Source organism: Phacochoerus africanus, chromosome 8, assembly GCF_016906955.1.
Source record: "Phacochoerus africanus isolate WHEZ1 chromosome 8, ROS_Pafr_v1, whole genome shotgun sequence".
NCBI classification, from domain to species: Eukaryota; Metazoa; Chordata; class Mammalia; order Artiodactyla; family Suidae; genus Phacochoerus; species Phacochoerus africanus.
This window is the reverse complement of record NC_062551.1, coordinates 13,149,888-13,174,406: the sequence shown is the minus strand read 5'-3', so window position 1 is coordinate 13,174,406 and position 24,519 is coordinate 13,149,888. Positions and strand designations below refer to the sequence as shown.

Sequence of the window (24,519 nt, the reverse complement as noted above, 5' to 3'; positions counted from 1 at the left end):
CTAAGGCAAATCGAGAACAGCCGCCAATTCAATTGTCTCGCAAAGAGTAAGTTATTTCTTAATCCACACCAAATCCAAGAAGGTCTGACAAGGACAACTGGACCCATGGGCACCACATATCAGAATCTCTAAGGTCTGCATACCACTCTGCAACTAAAAGGAACACAACTATGCACTAAGAGCTGTGACCGCTACCAAACACACGTCACCCTTCCCCCTTATCAACCATGTCAACTATTAGGACTTTGCGTAAGGCTACTAAAATGTCCGTCTCCAGAGTCCGCATCCTTACTTGTCACGTGACACGTCCCAGTCCCTACTTTCTTGGCCATTGCATCAGCCAATTTAGAGCCGCCTTCCCAGAAACCAACTGACAAGCTGGTTCGTTCTCCAGTTGATTGGCATGTTGGCTGACCAATACGGTAAGGCGCGGCGGGGCACTTTCCAGCGGCGGGCTCTGGTTGGACCGGGCGGTGCGTGTTGCGGCCGCTGGTGGCCAGGGGCCGGTGTGTCTGCGTGTCTGCGGGAACAGGTAACTGCAGTCTCCTGGCGGTGGGCTCTGAGGGAGGAATTAGGAGCCGCGGCCCCTGGGAGAAGGAGGCGGGGGCCCCTGAGAGAGTTCTGGGGCGCCGCAACAGAGGCTAGGGCCCGTGTTTGGTACGTGGGCCAGGCTCCCTTAAGACCTCGAACCGGGGCCTGGGCTGGAACCGGGGCAGCCGCTGGGCGACAGGGCAGGCGGAGAGCGGCCTTTTGTTAGACTTCAGCACCGCTGGGGGTAGAGGGGCCTCGCCGAGGGCAAGACCTTGGAAGGATCACCGTAGTCATTGACCACCCTCCCAAAGCTGAGGTTTTTAATCGCCACAGGTTTTAATCCCCTAGGGACGGGTGGGGTTGCGCAGGTCCCTTGCAGGTAGGCTGGTCAAGACCGGTGGAATCAGGCTGTGAGCCGTTCTTTAAGTTCTTAAAATTAGCTAAATGGTGATACTAGTCCAGGCTCCTCTGAAAGCACTTTCTGTGCTCCATCACGTTCAGCTATTATTTTTTCAGACGGCCTGCATTTCCGGTGTGCTTTAAATTCATTCGCTATTAAAGGATTATTTTACTGTGAAATACTTACTTAACAACCACCATATTGGGTGCTGAGGATATACCCGTAATGATGAGCAAAAACCATCAGTCTTGATTCCCACTGGGCTGGAACTTACAGCCTGTTGGGGAGATGGACGTTAAGCCCTCAGAGGCACGTGGAAATTGAGAAAGAAGACGCCTAGGGCTATGAGAATAAAATTGGGAGACTCTGGTCAAGAAGACCTCCTTAAATAGGTCTCTTTGAAACTGAGATATCTTGGAGTTCCCGTCGTGGCTCAGTGGTTAACTAATCCGACTAGGATTCTATCCCTGGCCTTACTCAGTGGGTTAAGGATGCCGCGTTGCCGTGAGCTGTGGTGTAGGTCGCAGACGCGGCTCCGATCCCGCGTTGCTGTGGCTGTGGTGTAGGCTGGCGGCTACAGCTCCGATTAGACCCGTAGCCTGGGAACCTCCATACGCCACAGATTCGGCTCTAGAAAAGGCAAAAAGACAGAAAGACAGAAAGAAAGAAAGAAAAACTGAGATACCAACAATGAGAAATTAACTAGGAAAAGGGAAAGAGGAGGAATAGGGCAGTCAATTTACCTGGCAAATCTAGAGCCTGTTGAAAGGTCTGGTGGCTGGAGCCTTAAACCCAAAGGCCATTGTGGTTTAAAGTACTTAAGATCTTTATGGCTTCTGCTGGCAAGTGGAATCTGACCTTTTGTGCTACCACTCCATCCAGTGTAGCCTTTCATTATATTTGTGTTGGATGAATGGATGGTGATGGTGATGCAGTTTTTAATATCTCTGGCCTCCACAGCGGTTAACATTAATATATTGGATCCTTCTACATCATCCTGCAGTTCTGTGTATGACTCTCCCCCTGAGGAGCATAGACTCTCATTCATCTTGGTTCCCAGCATATAGTATGTATTCAGTGTGTTGAGTGAATAAGCAAAAATGGAAAATTCACGTGTCTTTTGGAATGGAACTGCTTATTTACCTCCGGCAGCGCGTTTAGAGGAGAAACAGTGAACCTTCTGTAACGGCTGTGACGTTGCTGCTGCTTGGTTAGGAATTAGTACCATTTGTTCATTGTTGCCACCACTATTGACATCCTTTGAGGGCCATGATGATAAGGGACAGGAAGAAAGTGGCATGACAGTTTCTAGAAATGCTAGCCTTGACTCCTTAGCATGAACAAAAAGACCTCAGCTGTGGAGATTTTAGTCAGCTCTTTGGCTCTGTCAGCCAGTGTTTCACCATCTTTTTGCCCAAAGGGCTTTGAAAAATGAGTTGATTGAGTTGCGAATAAATCAGTTGAAATTGTGGTTAAACATAAATCTAAGAGTCCCCAGGAGTTCCTGTCATGGCTCAGTGGTAAGGAACCTGACCAGTATCCATGTGAACTCGGGTTTGATTCCTGGCTCATTTCAGTGGGTTAAGGATCCGGTGTTGCCGTGAGCTGTGATGTAGGTATAGATGTGCCTCGGATCTCGAGTTGCTGTGGCTGTGGTGTAGGCTGGCAGCTACATTTCCAACTCAACCCCTAGCCTGAGAACTTTCACATGTTGTGGTTGCAGCCCCTAAAAAGGCTAAAATAAAATAAGGGGCCCAGTTTCATTATGTTCTTGTGTTCTCTTTGTTGTATCTTCCTCCTAAGAAGGAAGAAAACTTTGAGCTAAGTAAGGGAACAGTAGCAGTATCCAGTTTGTTCCCATTTACAGATTGCTTCCCAGTACAGGATGGCTTTTGAGCCCCACACCTCAGGTGGAGTAGGCAGAATAGATATTACTTTTTTGCCAAAAAGGAAACAATGTTAGGAAAAGTGACTTTTTAAAGGTTAGAGCTAGTTCGAGAATTCTAGGTAATGTGAATGAGATGGTTCGTATTTTTCCAGACACTCAGTGCTACGTGGCATTACAGCTCCATGCCAGTGATTAATACCCTCTACCAAGGCCTGTCACTTCTTTCTAACCTGCCTGTCGGAGAAGGCATGTAATGTATGTGAATGAGCTTTGAAATTGTAGAGTTGTTTTATTTCCTGCTTTCCTTCTCTTCTGATCTGCTTTCTCTTTCACTGACTCTGTGCCCTCCCTCTTCAGTGTGGCTCCAACATCCTCACTCGCTGGTAATGTAAGCTGGGAAGGCAGCAGTTTACCAGCTGAGTTCTGGAGGAGCCAAGTGGAGGCAGGTACATTCTTGCCACTTGTAGTCCCTTGTGCAGATTGGCCCATCCCCAGGTTCCCTGTTGATGGCAGCAGCCTCTGCAAGATGGTCAGGCCAAACCTAGAGGCCCTGGCTTTGAGGATAGTGGAACTTTGCACTAGGCATGTGAGTTACTTCAGAGCAGGAAGGTTCCTTAGAGTTTATTTAGTATGGGCCTTTTGTTGGTGATGTAAAGTAACTCCCTTAAGGACTTGGAGGTAGGACTGGAACCCTGGTTTCCTGAGCCTCCCCCCATCCCCAGTGTTGTCTCTGCTAGATTGAACTGAGGTTTTTTGTTCCCATTTCCTAATTCCTGGCCTAGGGTTCAGCACAGAGGATGCTCCATTCATTTTTGCAGTGAATGAATGCATGAAGAACCTCCCTGCTGCTCTACTTAATGTGTTGATGTATTGAACCTACTGAGGTTGGCCTTGGGCAGGAAGAGCATGTGGGGCTGCTGTCTGCTGGTGCAGCAAGTTTTGCTTCGATGATGACTTTAGCCTTGGGCATTACAACATAGAGGCTTTAAGATCAAACAGCAACAGCCATGTCCTATTTCACTTGGCCTGAGAAGCTACGAGTCTTGTGTAATGCTTACTTAGCTCTTGGTTTCAATTCCCTTAATTTTCTGTCTTTTTTTCCTTTAGTAGGTTCCATAAGGTTATTTTCAAGATGGATTCAACCCTGACAGCAAGTGAAATCCGGCAGCGATTTATAGATTTCTTCAAGAGAAATGAACATACCTACATTCACTCGTCTGCCACCATCCCATTGGATGATCCCACTTTGCTCTTTGCCAATGCAGGCATGAACCAGGTAAGGGTGTTTTCTCTTCCCCTTGGCTTTTTATCCACGTAGGAGGCAGCAAAGCAGCCCTGGAGTCAGAATCCAAGTTCTGTAACTTAGTGTGTTACCTTGCAGAATTTACTTTATGTCATTAAACCTCTGTTTCTTTGTTTGTGAAATGAGGAATAGTAATACTGTCTGCCTTTAGGTTACACTGAAGAGTAAATAAAGTAATACAGGAACTCCCACCGTGGTGCAACGGGATTGGCGGTGTCTCAGTAGGGCTGGGCCAGCACAATGGCTTGGGTTGCAACTGCCTGTAGCTCAGATCTCATCCCTGGCCCAGGAGCTCCATATGCTGTGGGGCAGCCAAAAATGAAAAAAAAAAGAAAAAGAAAAAGTAGTGCGTTGTTTGGCACATACCTCAAGTGCAGCCCTAAAAAAAAGGGGGGGGGGAATGTTCAGCAGTGTTTGAAGTCAGTACTTGAACATTATTATTATTTATTTATTTATTGTCTTTTCTAGGGCTGTACCCACAGCATATGGAGGTTCCCAGGCTAGGTCTAATCGGAGCTATAGCCACTGGCCTACAGAACAGCCACAGCAACTCGGGATCTGAGCCGCGTCTGCAACCTACACCACAGCTCAAGGCACCGCGGGATCCTTAACCCACTGAGCAAGGCCAGGGATCGAACCATGCATCATGGTTCCTAGTCGGATTCGTTAACCACTGAGCCACGACGGGAATTCCAACTAATATTTAATTATTGATGAAAGATCCTGATGCTGATGGATCGAGTTTGTTTGCCTCTCAGGAAACATACAGTCTGCATCTAGTCTATAAAGTTTTGCCTTTTTTTTTCCTCCTAAGGAAAAAGCTGTATCTTATTAGAATCAGACTGGGTTAATTTTGCTGAGTCCTGAAGAGACTTGTTAACTCTGTTATTGCGGTTCTGGTTCTCCTTCATCTTTTTATTGTCCTTGTTTTCCCCTTTGTAAAATAAGTCAGTTCTTCAGGATTCTTTTAAAGCTGTGCTTTCATTCCTTTTTTTTTTTTTTGGCTGTGCCCACAGCATGAGCAAGTTCCCAGGCCAGGGACTGAACCTGAGCCACAGCAGTGACAACACTGGATCCTTAACTGGCTTTGCCACAAAGGAACTCCTTTCATTCCTGTTCTAGGGCATGCATAGTTTTATTGATTTTTTTGTTGGTTTTTTTTTTTTAACTTCATTGTTGTTATTGTTTTTGGCTGGGGCATGCAGCATCTTGACATGGGACCTTAGTTCCCAAATCAGGGATTGAACCCACGTTTCAGTGGTGAAAGCACCAAGTTCTATCCACTAGACTATCAGGGAATTCCTTAAACTTCTTTCTTTCTTTGTCATCTTTTTAGGGCCACATCAATGGCATGTGGAGGCTCCCAGGCTAGGAGCCCAATCGGAGCTGTAGCCGCTGGCCTACAGCTCATGGCAGTGCCAGGTTGTTAACCCACTAAGTGAGGCCAGGGATGGAACCTGCGTCCTCATGGATGCTAGTCAGATCGTTTCCGCTGAGCCACGACAGGAACTCCCTGAACTTCTTTCTTAAAGCAGCTGCCGCCAGTGCCGACATGGATCCACTGCTGAAGAAATTTGGTTAGTGCGATTTATGTTTGGGACAGTTGGACTATGAAAGATACTTGAATGTTTGATTGTTAAAGTTTTCTCTTGAAATAATGGGAGCATTACAAGTTTATAAAGGTGTTTAAGTTCTCCTGTGGTGCAGCGGGGTTAAGGATCCAGCAGCCCAAGTCGCTACTGTGGTGTAAGTTCAATCTCTGGCCTGAGAACTTCCACATTCTTTGGGGAGCGCCCCCCCTCCCAAAAAAAAAAGCGTTTATAAGAATTTTTTCAGTACGCCTGTGACACTGAAACTTCTTTTATCCGCTGGAAGTGGATTCAGGTTAGATGGTGCCTTCAGGGGCTTCCTTTGGAGGTTCTCTGGGTGCCCGGCTTAGCCCATGAACCCATCATTGCCTAGGATGTGCCTCACTCTGGGCTAAGTTGGCATTTTCTTTTCTTTCAGGCTTCTTCTTTGACATGGAAAATTAGAGGCAGTAGGAACATTTTCCACTTTGTGCAACATGAATTACAGTGTTATAAAAGTGTTTTTCAGTTGTGAATCCCATGCATACACTTGGAAGTGGGGGCATTGATTTTAGGTGGACTTATCCAAGGTGATGCTCTTTCTAGAACACTGGAACAATTCTTTTCTACTCAGGCAACCTAGGCACAGGTTTTGTCTTCTCCCACATGAGCTGACTGTACTTGGCTGAAGGACCGTAGGGTAAACATTCTCTGAATAATAGTACTGGTAGCCTGCATGTAGGATTTACTACCTGCCAGGCACTGTTCTGTGTCGTACCTAGATTAACTCATTTGATCCCCACTCTACCATCCTGCTGAGACACTGAAGGCTTGAATAAACTGCCCAAGCTCCTGAGGCTGGTAACTTCTGGATCGTGGGTTTGAACACAGGCAGGCGTTTCCTTATGTGCTCTACTTATTGCCTATTAATCAGAAATACTTTGACTTTTTTTTCCTTTTTTTTCTTTTAAAAATTTTGAATTATTGGAGTTCCTGTTGTGCCTAGTGGGTTAAGAAACCAGACTAATATCCATGAAGACACAGATTCGATCCCTGGCTGTGCTTGGTGGGCTAAGAATCAGCGTTGCCATGAGCTGTGGTGTAGGTCATAGACATGGGTGGGATCTGGCGTTACTGTGGCTGCGGCATAGGCTGACAGCTGCAGTTCCAATGTAACTGCTATCCTGGGAACTTCCATTTGCCATGGGTGCAGCCCTAAGAAGACAAAAAAAAAAAAAGAAAAAATTGAATTAGTACTTGCTGGACATCTGTTCTTTTTCAGGTAATATTTTAAGTGCTAGATATACAGAACTAAGTAAGTATTTTTTGCTTTTAAGGAGTTCATGGTCTAGCACAGGACTGTATAATAGAAACTTCTCATTGAGAACTATGTTTAGATACTTACATCACAACACAACAATGGGAGGAAAAAGTATGTATACATGTATGTGTAACTTGGTCCCCATGCTGTACAGTGGGAAAAATAAAGAAAAGAAATTATTTTAATGATCATAATTCTGTTTTGGTTTTTTGGTTTTTGGTTTTTTTTAATTTTTTAATTTTTTTATTTTCCCACTGTACAGCAAGGGGATCAAGTTATCCTTACATGTATACATTACAATTACATTTTTTTTTCCCCACCCTTTGTTCTGTTGCAACATGAGTATCTAGACAAAGTTCTCAATGCTACTCAGCAGGATCTCCTTGTAAATCTATTCTAAATTGTGTCTGATAAGCCCAAGCTCCCGATCCCTCCCACTCCCTCCCCCTCCCATCAGGCAGCCACAAGTCTTTTCTCCAAGTCTATGATTTTCTTTTCTGAGGGGATGTTCATTTGTGCTGGATATTAGATTCCAGTTATAAGTGATATCATATGGTATTTGTCTTTGTCTTTCTGGCTCATTTCACTCAGTATGAGATTCTCTAGCTCCATCCATGTTGCTGCAAATGGCATTATGTCATTCTTTTTTATGGCTGAGTAGTATTCCATTGTATATATACATAATTCTGTTTTTTTTTTCTTTTTTTTTCTTGCTTTTTTAGGGCTGCACCTGTGGCATGTGAAGGTTTTCAGACTAGGCATTTGATTGGAGCTGTTAACCACTGAGCCACGAAGGGAACTCCCATGATTGTTTTTTCGGGTTTTTTTTTTGTCTTTTTAGGGCTGTAGCTGTGGCATATGGAGGTTTCTAGGCTAGGAATCGAATTGGAGCTGTAGCTGCTGGCCTACATCTGCCAGATGTGCGCCACATCTGTGACCTACACCACAGCTCATGGCAACACCAGATCCTTAACCCACTGAGCAAGACCAAGGATGGAACCTGCACCCTCATGGATACTAGTCAGATGCACTTCCACTGAGCCATGACCAGAACTCCTGTAATTCTGTTTCTAATCACACACCAGCCGTGTGTGATTATTGAACTAATGTGAGTTAGTGTGACCAAGTTGTATTGATTTTACTCCCATAAAGTTCTCTTCTTGGCTCAGAGGTTAACAGTTCTGACTAGTAACCATGAGGTTGTGGGTTCCATCATTGGCCTTGCTTGGTGAGTTAAGGATCTGGCATTGCCATGAGCTGTGGTGTTGGTTGTAGATGCAGCTCAGTCCAGCGTTGCTGTGGCTGTGGTGCAGGTCACAGATGTGGTGCTGGATCCTTAACCCATTGAGCAAGGCTAGGGATTGAACCCACAACCTCATGGTTGCTAGTTAGATTCGTTAACCACTGTGCCACCATGGGAACTCCCCAGCAGGTCTTTAAAAAGTTAAAATATTTCTGAGTTCACATTGTGGCTCAGTGGGTTAAGAACCCGACATCATATCCATGATAGCAGGCTCCATTCCTGGCCTTGCTCAGTGGGTTAAGGATCCAGCTTTGCCACAAGCTGTCGTGTAGGTCGCAGATGTGACTCGGATCCCTTGTTGCTGTGGCTGTGGCATAAGCCGGCAGCTGTAGCTCCAATTTGACTCCTAGCCTGGGAATCTATGTGTGACGGTAAAAAGAAAAAAGAAAAAGTTGGTATGTTTCCTTTCTTTTGTAGTTCAAACCCATCTTTCTGAATACCATCGACCCATCTCATCCTATGGCAAAGCTGAGCAGAGCTGCCAATACGCAGAAGTGTATCCGGGCTGGGGGCAAACACAACGACCTGGACGACGTGGGCAAGGATGTCTATCATCACACCTTCTTTGAGATGCTGGGCTCTTGGTCTTTCGGAGATTACTTCAAGGTAAGTTCAAAGAGGAGACCATTGGGAATTTGAGCAAAAGGGTCATTTCTACTAAGGGCAATAGGGTCTCACTGCCTGTTTTAAATTTAAGATATTGTTCAGGAGATGCGGTAGTGAAGAACATTTATTAATTCTAAGACTTCCTGGATGCAGTACCTGTAATTTGATGATTTCAGTTTACATTTGGATTTCTTGTATAAATTGATCCTGAATTTGACTGTTTATGGTGAAGGTATTGTATTTTTGTCTTTCGAAGATCTGGACCTCTCCTACTCATACTACATAGATTTTGTTTTTTGGCTGTGCCTGTAGCATGCGGAAGTTCAGGTTGGACCCACACCACAGTAGTGATCCAAGCCAGTCTTGACAATGTTAGATCCTTAACCTCTAGGCCACCAGGGAACTCCTCATACTAAAGAGCTTTTGGATTGGTCATGTTCCACATCTTTCTTTTTGATCTTTTTGTAGGAATTGGCCTGTAAGATGGCTCTGGAACTTCTCACCCAAGAGTTTGGCATTCCAGTTGAAAGACTCTATGTCACTTACTTTGGTGGGGATGAAGCAGCTGGCTTAGAACCAGACTTGGAGTGCAAACAGATCTGGCAAAACTTGGGGTAAGAATGCAGCTCATGTGTTGAGAGTATGAGTATGGCGGAGTAAAATGGTGCCAGGGTCAGGTGTTACGACCTGGCGTGCATTGCCATTTCTTAATGTGAGGTGGAGGTGGCTGGGAGTACTTATCCTTTAGTATGTCCATTGCTTCTTAGTAAGTTTACTTAATCATTCTGGTTTTTTGTTTTCTTTTTTTAGCCACCCTATGGCATATGGAGTTCCCAGGCCAGGGATTACATCTGAGCTGCAGTTGCAACCTTAAGCTGCTGCTATGGCGATGCTGGATCTTTAACTCACTGTGCTGGGCTGGGGATGAAACTTGAGTCTCCCAGGACACTGCCAATTGTGATGCGCCACAACGGGAACTCTGATCATTCTGTTTTTGAAAGCCAACATAAAGTCTCTCTCCTTTTTGTTTTTTTTGTTTGTTTGTTTGTTTTTGTTTTTGTTTTTGTTTTTTTTGTCTGTTTTTGCTATTTCTTGGGCCGCTCTCACGGCATATGGAGGTTCCCAGGCTAGGGGTCAAATCGGAGCTGTAGCCACCGGCCTACACCAGAGCCACAGCAACGCGGGATCCGAGCCACGTCTGCAACCTACACCACAGCTCACGGCAACGCCGGATCGTTAACCCACTGAGCAAGGGCAGGGATCGAACCCGCAACCTCATGGTTCCTAGTCGGATTCCTTGACCACTGCGCCACGACGGGAACTCCATGTTTTTGTTTTTTTGCTTTTTACATATTTTTGGAAATTTTAGCGATTGTACATACAGTGCATGTGTTGTGAAATTTCAGACTATATGGAAAAGTAAAAAATAGGAAATAGGAGACCCCTTAGATTCATTATTGTTAATAATTTGATACACCTTTTTTTTTGTTATGTGTATTTTGTATTCCCTTGTAGTCTCTCTTGAAAAGAATCGCGTTTTGTTTCCTCAGCAGCCTTTGAATGCAGGCTCAGCATTAGTAATTGACAAAGAGTGAGTCTTTTTTCAAGAAATGCGTAAGGTGGATTTGATGGATGCGAGTCTGCAGAATCCTGTCAGTGGCTATAACTGGGCTTATCTTCCCCGCTCTGTACAGGCTGGATGACAGCAAGATCCTCCCAGGCAACATGAAGGATAACTTCTGGGAGATGGGTGACACGGGCCCGTGTGGTCCCTGCAGTGAAATCCACTATGACCGGATAGGTGGTCGGGATGCCGCCCACCTCGTCAACCAGGATGACCCCAATGTGCTGGAGATCTGGAACCTCGTGTTCATCCAGTATAACAGGTGGTCTTGGGGTCCTGAACCACTTCTGCCAAGAGCAGCACCTTTCCCCAAGCCGAGTAGCGAGAGAGGAACTCAGCGCATGGCTGTCTTCTATCCTTCTCTCTGGGGACAGTGGGACAGCACCGGAGCAGACACCGAAGGCATCGTGGGATCTCGTGGACGTTCATTAAATTTTATTTCTCAGGTTTTTCTCTCTGATCTGAGATAGGGCTGGACCTATTTTTTTATAAACTAGTTTTTTCCGCATAATACCTGCTCAAGGGCTATTTGTATAATGGCATTTTTGCTGTGATTTGGGCTGCGGTTTTCAAGCTCATTTCTTTGGAGCTTGAATCACTCTTTAATGGACCCCAGAGAGTTTCTCCCTTTTCTCCCTCCATCCCCCTCCCCCCCGCCCCAACAAAACAGTCAGAGGCAAATGGCAAATAGTTATGCCTGCAAAGTGCTAAGTGAGTTTTACCCAGCAGGGAGAGGTGGCAGCCGGAGTCCTTTTTCATCTTCCTCTTTCTCTGGCTCTCGCAGAGAAACCGATGGTGTTCTGAAACCTCTTCCCAAGAAAAGCATTGACACTGGGATGGGCCTGGAGCGACTGGTGTCTGTGCTGCAGAATAAGATGTCCAACTATGACACTGACCTTTTTGTCCCATACTTTGAAGCCATTCAGAAGGTACTGGTCCTACTGCAGACTCCTGGGGTGGTTTTCAGGCTGACTCTCAGTGCTGTCAGAGATGAAACAGTCACATGCTTTGCCAGGTGGGGGGACCTGTGACATTCTGTCTACTTTGTTGTCAATAACACAGGTTCTAAGCACAAGGCACTGTAATTTATCAAGTGTAGGGGCCTGGCTACACTTCCCTCTTGCTCTTGTCTTCTTTCTAGGGGTTATAGGATCTGGCAAGAGGGTCATCCTTTCTCCTTAGGCCCCTTCAGCCCTCTCCGAACCTCTCAGGGTAAAACAACACCAGGGTGGCTGCTGCTTGGTGAGCTACCTGCTGGTTTTTTCTGTAGGGCACAGGTGCCCGGCCGTACACCGGGAAAGTTGGTGCTGATGATGCTGATGGGATCGACATGGCCTACCGAGTGCTGGCTGACCATGCTCGGACCATCACCGTTGCCTTGGCTGATGGTGGCCGACCTGACAATACAGGGCGGGGGTAAGTGTGTTACATGCTGGGCAGGGTTATGATCGATACTGTGAGGTTTGTGGCTCTTTTTGGAACTTACTGTTTTCTGGGTAGTTGGGGAGATCTTTTTTTGTGGGGGGCGGTATAAGGGAAGTTTCAACTCATTTGATTGATTGATTGATTGATTGATTTTGGCTGCACCTGTGGCATTTGGAAGTTCCTGGGTCAGGGATCGAACCTGCACTAGGATTGAATCCGAGTCACAGCAGTGACAGCTCCGAGATCATTAATCTGTTGAGCCATCAAGAAACTCCCTCACCTTATTTTAGCGTTTGTCATATGAAGTCTTTGCTGCTAATAAGTACAAGATGAGGATTGTATGTAAAGTTGTGTGGTAAGATATTGGCACTGGCACGGGTGTGGTGGATACTGATTAACCCCAGGGAACTTCATTACAGGCAGGACCTGGGATTGTGGGCATCAAGTCAGCCTTCTGGTCTGTACTTCTTGCCTCCATCTCTGGTTCAGCAGAACAAGGTTGAAAAATATAACAGGGTTACTCCCTAGTTATCCCTGATGCACATTTGTGGATGTATTACTGAGTTGCGTGCTGGAATTAATGACCTCGGGGGAATGCAGAAACAAGCAGTTTTAAGATAAAAAAAGTCTCTGAAAGAGAAAGAAAAAGTCGGTCATGTTGCTTTGGGCAGAATTCCAAAGAACCTACTGCAAAGTGCTGAGCCGGGCATGTTGTCTAGCAGGGGACTGGGTTCTGCCTCACACAGGTACGTGTTGAGACGGATTCTCCGCCGGGCTGTGCGATACTCCCATGAGAAACTCAATGCCAGCAGGGGTTTCTTTGCTACATTAGTAGATGTTGTCGTCCAGTCCCTGGTAGGTATATTTCCTGCTCACCTCTTCTGTACTAAAGCTCACACTCTAAGAGGGCCGGGGTGGGAGATACCACACTGTTAACAAGAATTTTTAGGGGAGTCACGGCATAGTCCCTGACTTCACTGGGCTCAAATCTGTGTTTCCTGTTTGGCCAGGGAGATGCATTTCCTGAGCTAAAAAAGGACCCAGATATGGTGAAGGACATTATTAATGAAGAAGAAGTGCAATTTCTCAAAACTCTCAGTAGAGGCCGTCGCATCCTGGACAGGAAAATTCAGAGCCTGGGAGATAGCAAAACCATTCCTGGTAAGGACCCGTTTGTTCTTCATCAGGCTGATTCATCTTTCTAGAAGAGGAGCCCTTTCTCACAAAGTGACAGTGGACTCCCCTGTCGCCAAAGGCTGAGCATACCTTGATTAACCTGCTTTTGGTGTAAAATGGGGCTTAGAGTAAGATTATAAAAGTAATACATTATTGTGGCAAAGTATTCAAACAGTATACAAGTAAAGAGTGAAAATCCTGTTTCCCAAACTCATTTCTCAGAAGTAACAACTCTTCAGATTTTGGTGTATAATTATTCAGGACTTCTCTCCTTTTATATAAATGTATATGGGTGGGTGTGGGTGTGTGTGCAAGCAAAAATGGGAATGTATAGTATATAACGTTTTGCAGCTTGCTTTATTTTTTGCCAGACAGGAAAGTTCATTCTAGAAGTTTTTACTTTTTTTTTTGGCTGTACCTATGGAATTCGGAAGTTCCCGGGCCAGCGATGGAACCTGGGCCACAGCAGTGGCAACACTAAACCCTTAACTGCTAGGCCACAAGGGAATTCCCTAAACATTTTTACAGTTTATTGAAACATAATATGCAAGGTGAAAACCGAACACACTGGTGTTCAGATTAAGAAACAGAACTTTTCCAGGGATCTCTTGGGCTTCCCAACTAGGTCGATCCCAAAAGATTTGATGGATTTTTCTGACAAGTACTCACAGTCAGTACTAACTGGCCTGGCTCTTGACTCCCTCCTGTCCTCCTGGGAAGGGCTGAGGATGGCAAAGAAGGGGGCCGTCCCTGTCACTCTTACATGATCCCTTTGTGCTGTGTAGGGGACACTGCTTGGCTCCTCTACGACACCTATGGGTTTCCAGTGGATCTCACGGGACTGATTGCTGAAGAGAAGGGCCTGGTGGTAGATATGGATGGCTTTGAAGAGGAGAGGAAACTGGCCCAGGTAAAGCATTTGGGAAGTAAGCAGGAAACTCATCACCAAACAAGGTAGGACTTGGCTGCAAAGCAAGACTTTCCTTCCATTAAAGTCTCAGAAATTCTGTTTTCTTCCCAAGACCAGTGAGTCTCAAGTTGGGGCAATTTGGCCCACCAGGGGGTGTTTGGCAGAAATGTATATATACATATTTTTTGGCTTTTGCAGTGGGGGGTGGGGAAAGCAATGTTACTGACATCTAGTGGGTAGAGGTGGGAATGCTGCTCAGCATCCTTCAGTGGCCAGGTGCCCTAGAACAGGCCCCAAATGTCAGTATTGCTGAGATCAAAACACTCTGTTTTAGGAGTTCCCATTGTGGAGTAGTGGAAACGAATCTGACTAGGAACCACAAGGTTGTAGGTTCGATCCCTGGCCGTCCTCACTGAGCTAAGGATCCAGTGTTGCTGTGAGCTGTGGTGTAGGTTGCAGACACGGCTCGGATCTGGCATTGCTGTGGCTCCAATTTGACTCCTAGCCTGGGAACCTCCATGTGCCACGGGTGTGGCCTTAAAAAAAAAAAAGATAAACCCCCCTCTGTTTTAGAGCTTTACATTGGGCATAGTTGAGAAGGTTTGAGTCCATCAGAATTTTTCTCTGACATTAAGATAAATTTTGCTTATTTTTCTTACTGGCAGCTGAAATCACAGGGCAAGGGAGCTGGTGGGGAAGATCTCATTATGCTGGACATATATGCTATTGAAGAGCTCCGGGAAAGGGGTCTGGAGGCAACAGATGATTCTCCAAAGTATAATTACCATTCGGACTCCAGTGGGAGCTATGGTATGATGCTGTGCTCTTTTGGGGTGGTTTTCAATAGATAAGTCTCAGGGTTAGGAACCCAGGATGTCCATGGTAGGCCTGGTTGTGCAGTGCTGCGCAGTCAGGGTGTAATGTTATAGAGACCCTCGGTGGTTGATTTTCTGACTATTTTGGAATAACTGTAGATTCACAGGAAGTTGTAAAAAAAAAAAAATTTACAGGGCGATTCCTTGTACCTTAAACCCAGTTTTTCCTAATTGTAACATCTTGCAGGAAATAAGGAAAATGACAGTGATACCACCTATAGTGGCCGTTGAATTTTGCATCAGAATAGTAGTGTTCTAAAGTTAAGCCCACTGAAAGAAATGCATAGGTGGTACATGGTTTTGCTTTTTTTTTGTTCCTGCAGAGATAGCTAAATCCATCTGAGGAAGCCCACAAAATGAATACATTCTTTCAGACTTGATCTTGGAGTAGGGAATTTATTACTGCCCTTAAATACCTACTAATCCGATTCTCCAGGTTTCGGCTCATAGCTCAGAGTTAGGGTAGCCAAGCGTACCATTTTCCCACAGTTGTTCCTCATGTCCTAGGAAACGGCTTGGTCCCAAGCAAACTAGGACCCCTGGTCACCCCTACTGAGTATTCTCTATAGAAAACCAGCATGTTAAGCCCTTTTCTGGAGTCTCATAGGCTTGCTTCCAAAATAAAATTAGACAGGGCCTAAGGAGAGTTTGAGAAATAGAATCCAGCCAAAGCCAGCTAAGAAGTGTGATGTTTCCCGCTTCTGTGCAGTGTTTGAGAGCGCTGTGGCCACGGTCATGGCCCTGCGCAGGGACAGGATGTTCGTGGAAGAAGTGTGCACAGGCCAGGAGTGTGGAGTGGTGCTGGACAAGACCTGTTTCTATGCCGAGCAAGGAGGGCAAATCTACGACGAAGGCTACCTGGTGAAAGTGGATGACAGCAGTGAGGACGTGAGCCAACTGTTCTTCTTTGTTACCTGGGCCGGGGGTCCAGCGAGGGGCCGGGCCTGGACTGGGGCAGCTTCTCTCCCAGCCTTGCGGGGCACACACCACCGACCTCTGGGTCGTGTTCCATGGTCAGCATTTCTGAAGCCGGGGGAGCAGCATCTTGTGTTGTATCGCCTTTAGGGCCCCTTGTAGCCAGATCCTTGCCACTGGGCTGCTTAGGTTGATGCTTGGCTCCTCCAGGCTTTCCTCATAAATCGGGAGAGACAGCTCTCTGGAGACCGGCTGTCCTCATAGAAGACGCGGCCTGTAGCTTTGCTACCACTGGCTCTGTGGTCTTGGATGAGTTAGCTCGTCTCGTGGGCTTGAGGTTCCTTATGGCAACTCTTAATTTTCTAAGATGCTCCTTAATGGAGTGTGTGTGTGTGTGTGTGTGTGTGTGTACACACACTTGTATTGTGTATTTAAAGTGGTGTGTCTATGTAATGATACATAGTAGTCCATGTGTATATATAATATATATCATGGTATTAATGGGGGGCTGTGTGAATTCATACACACACACACACACACACATGCATATATACGTGTACACATACACACATGTATGTTTCCGTTGACTTACCTGTTGGTCTTTGCCTTGACTCCTCTTAGAAAACAGAGTTTACAGTGAAGAACGCTCAGGTGCGAGGAGGCTATGTGCTGCACATAGGAACCATCTATGGCAGCCTGAAAGTGGGGGATCAGGTTCGGCTGTTTATTGATGAGGTGAGTTGCTTTGTGCCGGTCATCACTGGATATGGTTGGTAATCCTCTCCCCCTCCCCTTCTAAGAAAATTTCAGCTTTATTGAGGCATAACTGACATAGACATTTATAAGATATTTAAAGTGCACACCATGGCGATTTGATGCATGTTCTGTTTTTTTGGTTTGTGTTTTTGGCCATGCCCATGGCGTGTGGTAGTTCCTAAGCCAGGGACTGAGCCTGCACCACAGCAGTGACCCAGGCCACTGAGGTGACAAAGCCAGATCCTTAGCCTGCAATGCCACAAGGGAACTCCTAATACATTCTAAAAAAATTAATCTCCTTCTCTGGCTTTTAATTGGTCCATCATTATTATCCCTAAAAGAGAAATTTTAAGTAGATTATAAGTAAAGTGTGGGAATAAATCTTATAAGAGATGTGAGTGAGAGGTAAATCTGTGTTCCCAAGTCAGACCATGGTGATGTCAGTTGAGATCCTGTAGTTTTGTTTTCAGGTTGCCTTTCTCCAGCTTAATCTCAAATACTTCTTCTGTAGCCAAGGATCTTTTTTTTTTTTTTTTGTCTTTTTGCCATTTCTAGGACCACTCCCTTGGCATATGGAGGTTTTCAGGCCAGGGGTCGAATCGGAGCTGTAGCCGCCAGCCCATGCCACAGCCACAGCAATGTGGGATCTGAGCCGCATCTGCAACCTACACCACAGCTCACGGCAATGCCAGATCCTTAACCCACTGAGCAAGGCCAGGGACCGAACCCGCAACCTCATGGTTCCTAGTCGGATTCGTTGACCACTGCGCCACGATGGGAACTCCAAGGATCTTTTATTAAGAAGTAGATTCTAGAGTTCTCTGGGGGTAGGGTGGTTAAGGATCCTGCACTGTCACTGCTGTGGCTCAGGTTCAATCCCTGGCCTGGGAACTTTCGCATGCTGTGGGAAAGAAATAGGTTCTGCTGCATGTGGCAGAGCTCCAAAATAATTGTAGTATAAACTGAGGTGGAAATACGCTTTTCATCTGAGAGTCCAGGCTGATCAGAGGCCTTCCCCACAGTCATAGGACCTAGTTCTCTGCTTTTGGTTCTACCATGATTGCTGGGGCGCTGCCCTTGGTGATCCAGAAAGGTAGCTATAAGATCGATTTTCTGGGCCAGATTTAGTGAGCTTTTTTGGTAAAGTCCCAGGTGTTTGGCTTTCTGAGCTCTGTGGTCTCCATCACAGTTACTCAGGTCTGCTGCTGTGGCACAAAAGCACCATAGACAGTATGTAAACACATGAGGGTGACTGTGTTCCAATAAACCTAGTTGTAAAAATGGACCACAGCCGTGAGGATGCAAGTTCAATCCCTGGCCTGGCTTAGTGGGTTAAGGATCCGGCATTGCCGCAGGCTGCCATGTACTGTGGCATAGGCTCTAGCTGCAGCTCCGATTGGGTCCCTAGCCTGGGAATTTCTGTATGCTACAGGTACGGCCCTAAAAAGAGGGGGGAGAAAATGGACTGCAGGATGGATTTGGGTCACAGGCCATAATTTGCCAACTCTTGCACTAGACAGTGGGAAGAAGAAAGGGGAGGGCATTTTCCTTCCTTTTAAGGGTAGGCATCACTTCTGCTCACAGCCCGTGGACCAGTACTTAGTCACACGGCCACAGTTAGCTTAGTCACACACAGAAGCTGTAGGCTTTATTCTGGGCAGCCGTGTGGCCAACTGGAAACTCTAGTACTGGGAAGAAGGGGAGGGCAGGTTTGGGGGCTGACGAGCAGTTCACTCCAGACCTCTCCACCAGTCTGCTCCTCCCTTTACAGCCCCGGCGGAGGCCTGTCATGAGCAACCACACAGCCACCCATATCCTGAACTTTGCCCTGCGCTCTGTGCTTGGAGAGGCTGACCAGAGAGGCTCCCTGGTTGCTCCTGACCGCCTTCGGTTTGACTTCACTGCCAAGGGAGCCATGTCTACCCAGCAGATCAAGAAGGCCGAGGAGCTGGCTAATGAGATGATAGAGGCAGCCAAGGTAGGCTGGGTTACAGGTGAGCTCCTGGGTCATGAGCTTCCCTCCTTCCTGCCCCACCACTTTCTTTCTATGGTCTCATTCTGTTCCGTGCTCAGATCTGCTTATAGACTGATTCTCAACTGCTGCGAAAGGGCCAGTGCTGGTGTTTAGTGGAGGGGCCTTAAAGAGGGCTTTCTCCACCCCCCACTCAGGACAGCCAGAGCTCTTCGAGTTACGACTGTTGACGTACCACTTAAGATCTGGTTCACACTTGAACAATAGTTGGAAATTCCTATTTTGATCCCTGTGACTTTACACATGGAGCCTTATCTCAGGAGGTTCAGGGCACTTGATGGCAGAGCCCTGCCTGCAAGACCACACCGTCCTTTGCTGCTTCCCCTGCACCTCCAGGGAAGATCTTGTCCCAGCTCCTTTTCTATCTTCTTTCCATGACAGCCCGTCTATGCCCAGAATTGTCCTCTGGCGGCAGCCAAAGCCATCCAGGGCCTGCGGGCTGTGTTTGACGAGACCTACCCCGACCCTGTGCGAGTCGTCTCCATTGGGGTCCCGGTGTCCGAGCTGCTGGATGACCCCTCCGGTCCCGCTGGCTCACTCACTTCTGTTGAGTTCTGTGGGGGAACGTGAGTACCTCGGGGGGAGCAATGGGTGGACCTGCCTTTTATTAATTTTCATCATCCTCAGAGGACGTGGGAAATAGGCTAGACCAGCTAAGTTTGAAACGGGGGCCTCAGAAATCAGTTGCCTGGAGTTCCCATCGTGGTGCAGTGGTTAACAAATCCGACTAGAAACCATGAGGTTGTGGGTTCGATCCCTGGCCTTGCTCAGTGGGTTAAGGATCCGGCGTTGCCCTGAGCTGTGGTATAGGTTGCAGATGTGGCTCGGATCCCGCGTTGCTGTGGCTGTGGCATAGGCCAGTGGCTACAGCTCCAATTGGACCCCTAGTCTGGGAACCTCCATATGCTTCAGGTGCAGCCCTAGGAAAGGCAAAAAGACAAAAAAAATAAAAAATAAAAAAATAGATAAAAAATAAATGTTTAAAAAAAAAAAATCAGTTGCGTAACAGCATTCCTGGGAGTCAGCATTTTCGTGTTCCCATCAGAACCCTCCTGTCTGACGTTGACATCTGCTGGGTCTGTGATGAAATGTTCATTCTAGGAACGGAAGTTGGAAATGTTACCTTAATAACCTACCTCCTAGCGGCTTACTCTTGTTTCCTGGGCTGAAGGCCTGTGAGCTCCTGATTCAGCAAGGGCAGGGGGCTCCTTTCCATTCCCAGGCCTCACCTCGTTCCCTCTGCTGCCTGGAGCAGCATCTCGGAATTAACCCTGTTGCCTCAGAACCCCTGAGTCAGGCCCATGGTAGACCCAGCTCAGTCTGGCTGTGGGCAGAGCCTCTTGTTTCTGCCAGCTTGGAGTCCTTCTGGGAGGTTCCTGCTTCCACAGGAATCAGGGTGAAAAGGACATTTTTAAGGCCATGGTAGGGCCCATCCGAGGCCCACTGGGAGCCTCAGGCAGGCAGAGAGCAGCGGGCTGGGAGGATGGGGTAGGGATCTGGGCGTTCACATTCCAGGCCTCTGTCGAATTGGGCTTTCAGATGAGTCCCACGTGTGCCTTCATACATCATTACATGACACTGCAGGGCCCAGGAAACAGTTTTCAGAGATATTACACCATCCATGAAGAATGACTGAAAGTAAATGAACGTTTGAGGTTCTCTGAGCCTCTGCGGTTGTCGGGGTTGTGGTAAGATTTTAAAGGTAATCCACCGACACTCAGCTGTTGGCAGGGACAGAAAAATAGAGCTTATGTTCTACCAGACAGGACCAGAAATGTGAAGAAGGTGGAGCCCACTAGTAGTAACGTGTTTTTTAGGGATCACAAAGCACTTTCACTGATCTCATTTGATTTTCACAACAGTTCTATGAGGGAGAGTTACCCGCATTTTGTACATGAGAAAACTGAGGCTCAGAAAAGTGGTGCCTTGCTCAGTGTCTGCCCTGCCAGGCCTTCTCTGACTGCCATTCCCTGCCTGGCCAGAGCTGTGTTCTGAAATAAACACGAGGGGCCTTTTTCCTCCATCCCTGGGAACGGCCACTCATAGGGTCCTGCCCTGCAGCGAGGGCTCTCAGGGTGCCGAGAGGACCATGGACTTGGCCTTCTGCCGTTCAGGCATCTGCAGAATTCGAGTCATGCGGGAGCCTTTGTGATTGTGAGTGAAGAAGCTATTGCCAAGGGCGTCCGGCGGATTGTTGCTGTCACCGGTGCTGAAGCCCAGAAGGTGAGCAGATCAGACTGAGGGTCTGTGGCTTACGTGAACAAGGCGGGGGAGCCAACAGAGTCAGAAGGAGAGTATCACCTCCAGAATATCCTGCAGTCCACCTGCCTGGCTGAAGAAAGCCACCACGGCACAGGCCTTTCTAGCTAGCTTATGTTCGCTCTTGTAAATCCTGCCGTAACATGTCCATGTCTAGGAGGGTAGGCCGTGGTTTTGCTGTGGCTTCCGTGGCCCCAGCTTTTTGCCGCATTTCCAGTGTGTACCTAGATGCGTAGAGCGCAGGGACAGTTGCCCTGGGGCGGGGACGGTCACTCGTGCCTGACAAGTGCCAAGGTTGAGGAGTGATCGTTTCATGGAGTGTGAAGGGCCTGTGACTTGTAAGTTCTCGGTCGGTCCCTGAACTCGAGTTCTGGTAGCCACGTGTGTGAGGAGGTGCTCCCCTCTTGGGCAGGAGCCGGCGAACACTGGGTCCCTGCAGGGAGAAGGAATTCTGGTGTTGGAGTCGCGCTCTTCCATAGTCCACCACCAGCTTCTGCTACGGTGCTTTATAGGCAGAAAGGTGAAGCCGAACGTTACCTGACCCTGAGCTGACCACTCTGATTGCCCTCCAGGCCCTCAGGAAAGCGGACGGCTTGATGAAATCTCTGTGTGCCATGGAGGCCAAAGTGAAGGCCCAGACTGCGCCCAATAAGGACGTGCAGAGGGAGATTGCTGACCTTGGCGAGGTAGGGCGGCCTCCCTTCGCGGGTCCTGGTTCTCAGCACCACCGTGGGCCTCTGGATGGGCTTCTGTTCGGCAGCCTTAAAAGCGGGACTCTGTGGATCCTGGCCTAGGACCCCTGGAACCTGCCTGCCGCCCCTGTGCCCATGGCAGGGAAAGCCCGTTCAAGCACGAGAGGGCGCTGGTTGGAGGGTTGGGGAGACGCTGGAGGTGTCTTCTGTCTCCAGGCCGCCTGGTGTTTGTTAATATTTGGGGGCTTCTCATTATCCCCTCGTAGGCTTTGTTCACTGCCTTGTAGGGACCAGGTACAACAGGACCCCAGCTCCGTTTATTCTTTCCCTCTCTCTAGCCTGCTCATTACAACTGATGCAATTACTCGTAAAGTGGCTGGTCTCAAGGCCAGTGGACACCTTTGGTGTGTGTATGTTCCTTCTCTTTCTGGACAGTGGTTGGGCGGCTTTGGTGTTCAAAGCTGGAGGTGTGGGGTGGGCTCACGTCCTTGGGGTCTGGGTCCCAGTGGTGTTCCTATTCTGGTTCCAGGCCCTGGCCACCGCAGTCATCCCTCAGTGGCAGAAGGACGAATTCCGGGAGAATCTCAAATCCCTGAAGAAGGTCATGGATGACCTAGACCGGGCTAGTAAAGCCGATGTCCAGAAGCGGGTGAGTCGTGGCTGTGCCGGTGGCTGGACGGGAGCTGGGAAGATTTAGCCAGGAAGGCCGTGCAGCCCGTTATCTCGGTGTCGGAGTCTGGGCCTTTGACCTGAGGCCTCTTTTCTGGACTTCCTTCCTTGCAGGTGTTGGAGAGGACAAAACAGCTCATTGACAGCAACCCCAACCAGCCCCTTGTCATCCTGGAGATGGAGAGCGGCGCCTCGGCCAAGGCAACCCAGGGGCTGGGGTTCCTCGCACTGCTCTGTGCCTGTCCCCTGCTTGTCTCCTCTCGGGGTCTTAGCAGCCCTCTGATGGCTGAAGCGTGAGCTTTGTGGCTCTGACCAGAGTGGTTGCCTGGGGGCTCACTCTCTGGGACCGAGGTTAGGCTGAGCCGTGGAGAGCTGTGGCTCCTGGGAATAGCCTTAGAGCCGGAGGGTGGGTGGGTGAGGCCCTGTACTTCAGGCTCTGGGGACCAGCACCTTCTTTTAGAAGGGTGTGGAGACGAGGGTGCTCTGAGAACAGAGCTCTGCACACCTGCTGCGTTTGTGGAGAGCATGGCCCTCTCACTCAGGGCCATGGCCTGATGCTAGGTTCTCCGCACAGGCCCTGAACGAAGCCTTGAAACTCTTCAAGACACATTCCCCTCAGACGTCTGCCATGCTCTTCACAGTGGATAATGAAGCTGGCAAGATCATCTGCTTGTGTCAAGTCCCCCAGGTCAGAACACCCTGTGGTTTTGCTCACAGCAGCTCTGGGCCAGTAGAAAGTGATGTCTGTAGCTTTTCTCAGGGAGCTCAGTTCCTAGTTGTTTGCCAAGACCCATGTGTGTGCAGCCCCTGTTAGAATGGCCATTCCTCTGCCTACCTCTTAGTCACCTCCCCAACACTGCACACCCTCAGCCCTTCCCTCCCTGGTGGATATGTCTAACTCTGCTGGCCTTACTACTCCATCTGTCTCCCTGGCTGTGGGACCAGCTGTAGGATCCGTGTCAGTGCTGACAGCATCACCCAGGGCGGGATGGGTTATCTGGCTCCCCTGTTCTTTTTCTTTCCTTCCCTACTCCTTGTCTCCTTCCATCCCAACCTCTGTCCTGACTCCCATTTCTCCTTCCTCTCTTCTAGAATATAGCCAACCGGGGCCTGAAAGCCAGCGAGTGGGTGCAACAGGTGTCAGGCCTGATGGATGGCAAAGGTGGTGGCAAAGATGTGTCTGCTCAGGCCACAGGCAAGAACGTGGGCTGCCTGCAGGAGGCGCTGCAGCTGGCCACTTCCTTTGCCCAGCTCCGCCTGGAAGATGTGAAGAACTGAGGGGGAAGGGTGCATCCGTCCAACCAGGAGCTCTCCGTCTGCCACAAGGGACATTTTAATCTTGGGACCTTTAAGCAGCCCCATCTGTCCTCCTAACCCAGCAGTAACTGTAACTTAACCTGGGAGCCAGCCTGTGACTCAATGCCCTTGTTACATTTCTGCCCTGAACACGTCAGCACCATCCGTTAGAACCACTACCCTAGGATTGCTGTTTATTGTTGTCAAGCTTGTGTCTATAGAAAGAGTTCTCTGTAGACCCAAGGTTCTGGGCCTGCAGGAAGGAATCATTTTTTGCTGCAGAGAATAAAAGGACCATGTGCAATACTTGATAATGCCATATGATCGCTTCTCTCCCTTCCCTCCCGCCCATCCTACCCACAGGCACCCCTGGTGTGAGAGCCTGTGGCTCCCCGGGTGTCTGTAGAATAAGTGCTCCAACTAGCTTCTGGTTGCAGTCCTTGCCAAGTCCAGCCCTAGACCCCTGAACTTTGGGAATAATGGCTCAGGACTTACATGTAGAGGTGGCCCACAGAATAGGGGAGTTAGATGAAGAGAGGCATTCATCATTCAATGGAAGGTGATTCAAGGGATTGTTGGAGGCAGAGAGAATCTCCTTGGAGCCTCTTGTAGGAAAACCTTTCCATTTCTTAGGCCCATATCCCTCTTCCTCTTGGTGTGCAGGTTGGGTGTAGATCAGAAGCATTCTTTGGTATAGGAGGCATTTAGGGTAGATCACTTGCTTCCCTCCACTCCTTTGCCTGTCCCCTCATTCCTGGTTCCAGGACTTTAAAGTTGGACATTGAGGATGGAGACTCTGACCTGGTTTGCCCCTTCACCCAAGTCTGAAGACAGCTAGGCTTGGAAGCAGCAGTGTATAGTAGTTGGTTGTGCCTCCTCTGGCTGATTTCCAGTCCTCTGGGTACAGCAGGCTGGCTCTGAGGCTGAGGGTCATTTCTCAGTCCTGCTGACTTTGGAGAGAGGAGGAAAA

The 24,519-nt window shown here is 48.1% G+C and overlaps 1 protein-coding gene across 2 annotated transcripts; it reads left to right on the top strand.

Annotated features, from left to right (window-relative positions):
• The first annotated feature begins 450 nt into the window (after nt 1-450).
• On the top strand, nt 451-23,858 carry AARS1 (alanyl-tRNA synthetase 1). 2 transcript variants are annotated; one of them, XM_047789521.1, is made up of 21 exons: nt 451-532; nt 3,927-4,095; nt 8,732-8,920; nt 9,389-9,534; nt 10,615-10,806; nt 11,329-11,473; nt 11,815-11,960; nt 12,716-12,824; nt 12,980-13,130; nt 13,931-14,055; nt 14,721-14,865; nt 15,640-15,818; nt 16,467-16,580; nt 18,373-18,579; nt 19,015-19,199; nt 20,748-20,856; nt 21,465-21,578; nt 22,114-22,233; nt 22,368-22,454; nt 22,828-22,941; nt 23,346-23,858. In XM_047789521.1, the coding sequence occupies exons 2-21, from the start codon at nt 3,952-3,954 to the stop codon at nt 23,529-23,531; spliced, it is 2,907 nt and encodes a 968-aa protein (XP_047645477.1). In that variant the 5' UTR covers nt 451-532; nt 3,927-3,951; the 3' UTR covers nt 23,532-23,858. The 2 variants fall into 2 exon arrangements, with proteins under 2 accessions (XP_047645477.1, XP_047645478.1); XM_047789522.1 differs by having other exon boundaries at nt 466-532; nt 3,930-4,095.
• The last annotated feature ends 661 nt before the right edge of the window (nt 23,859-24,519 follow it).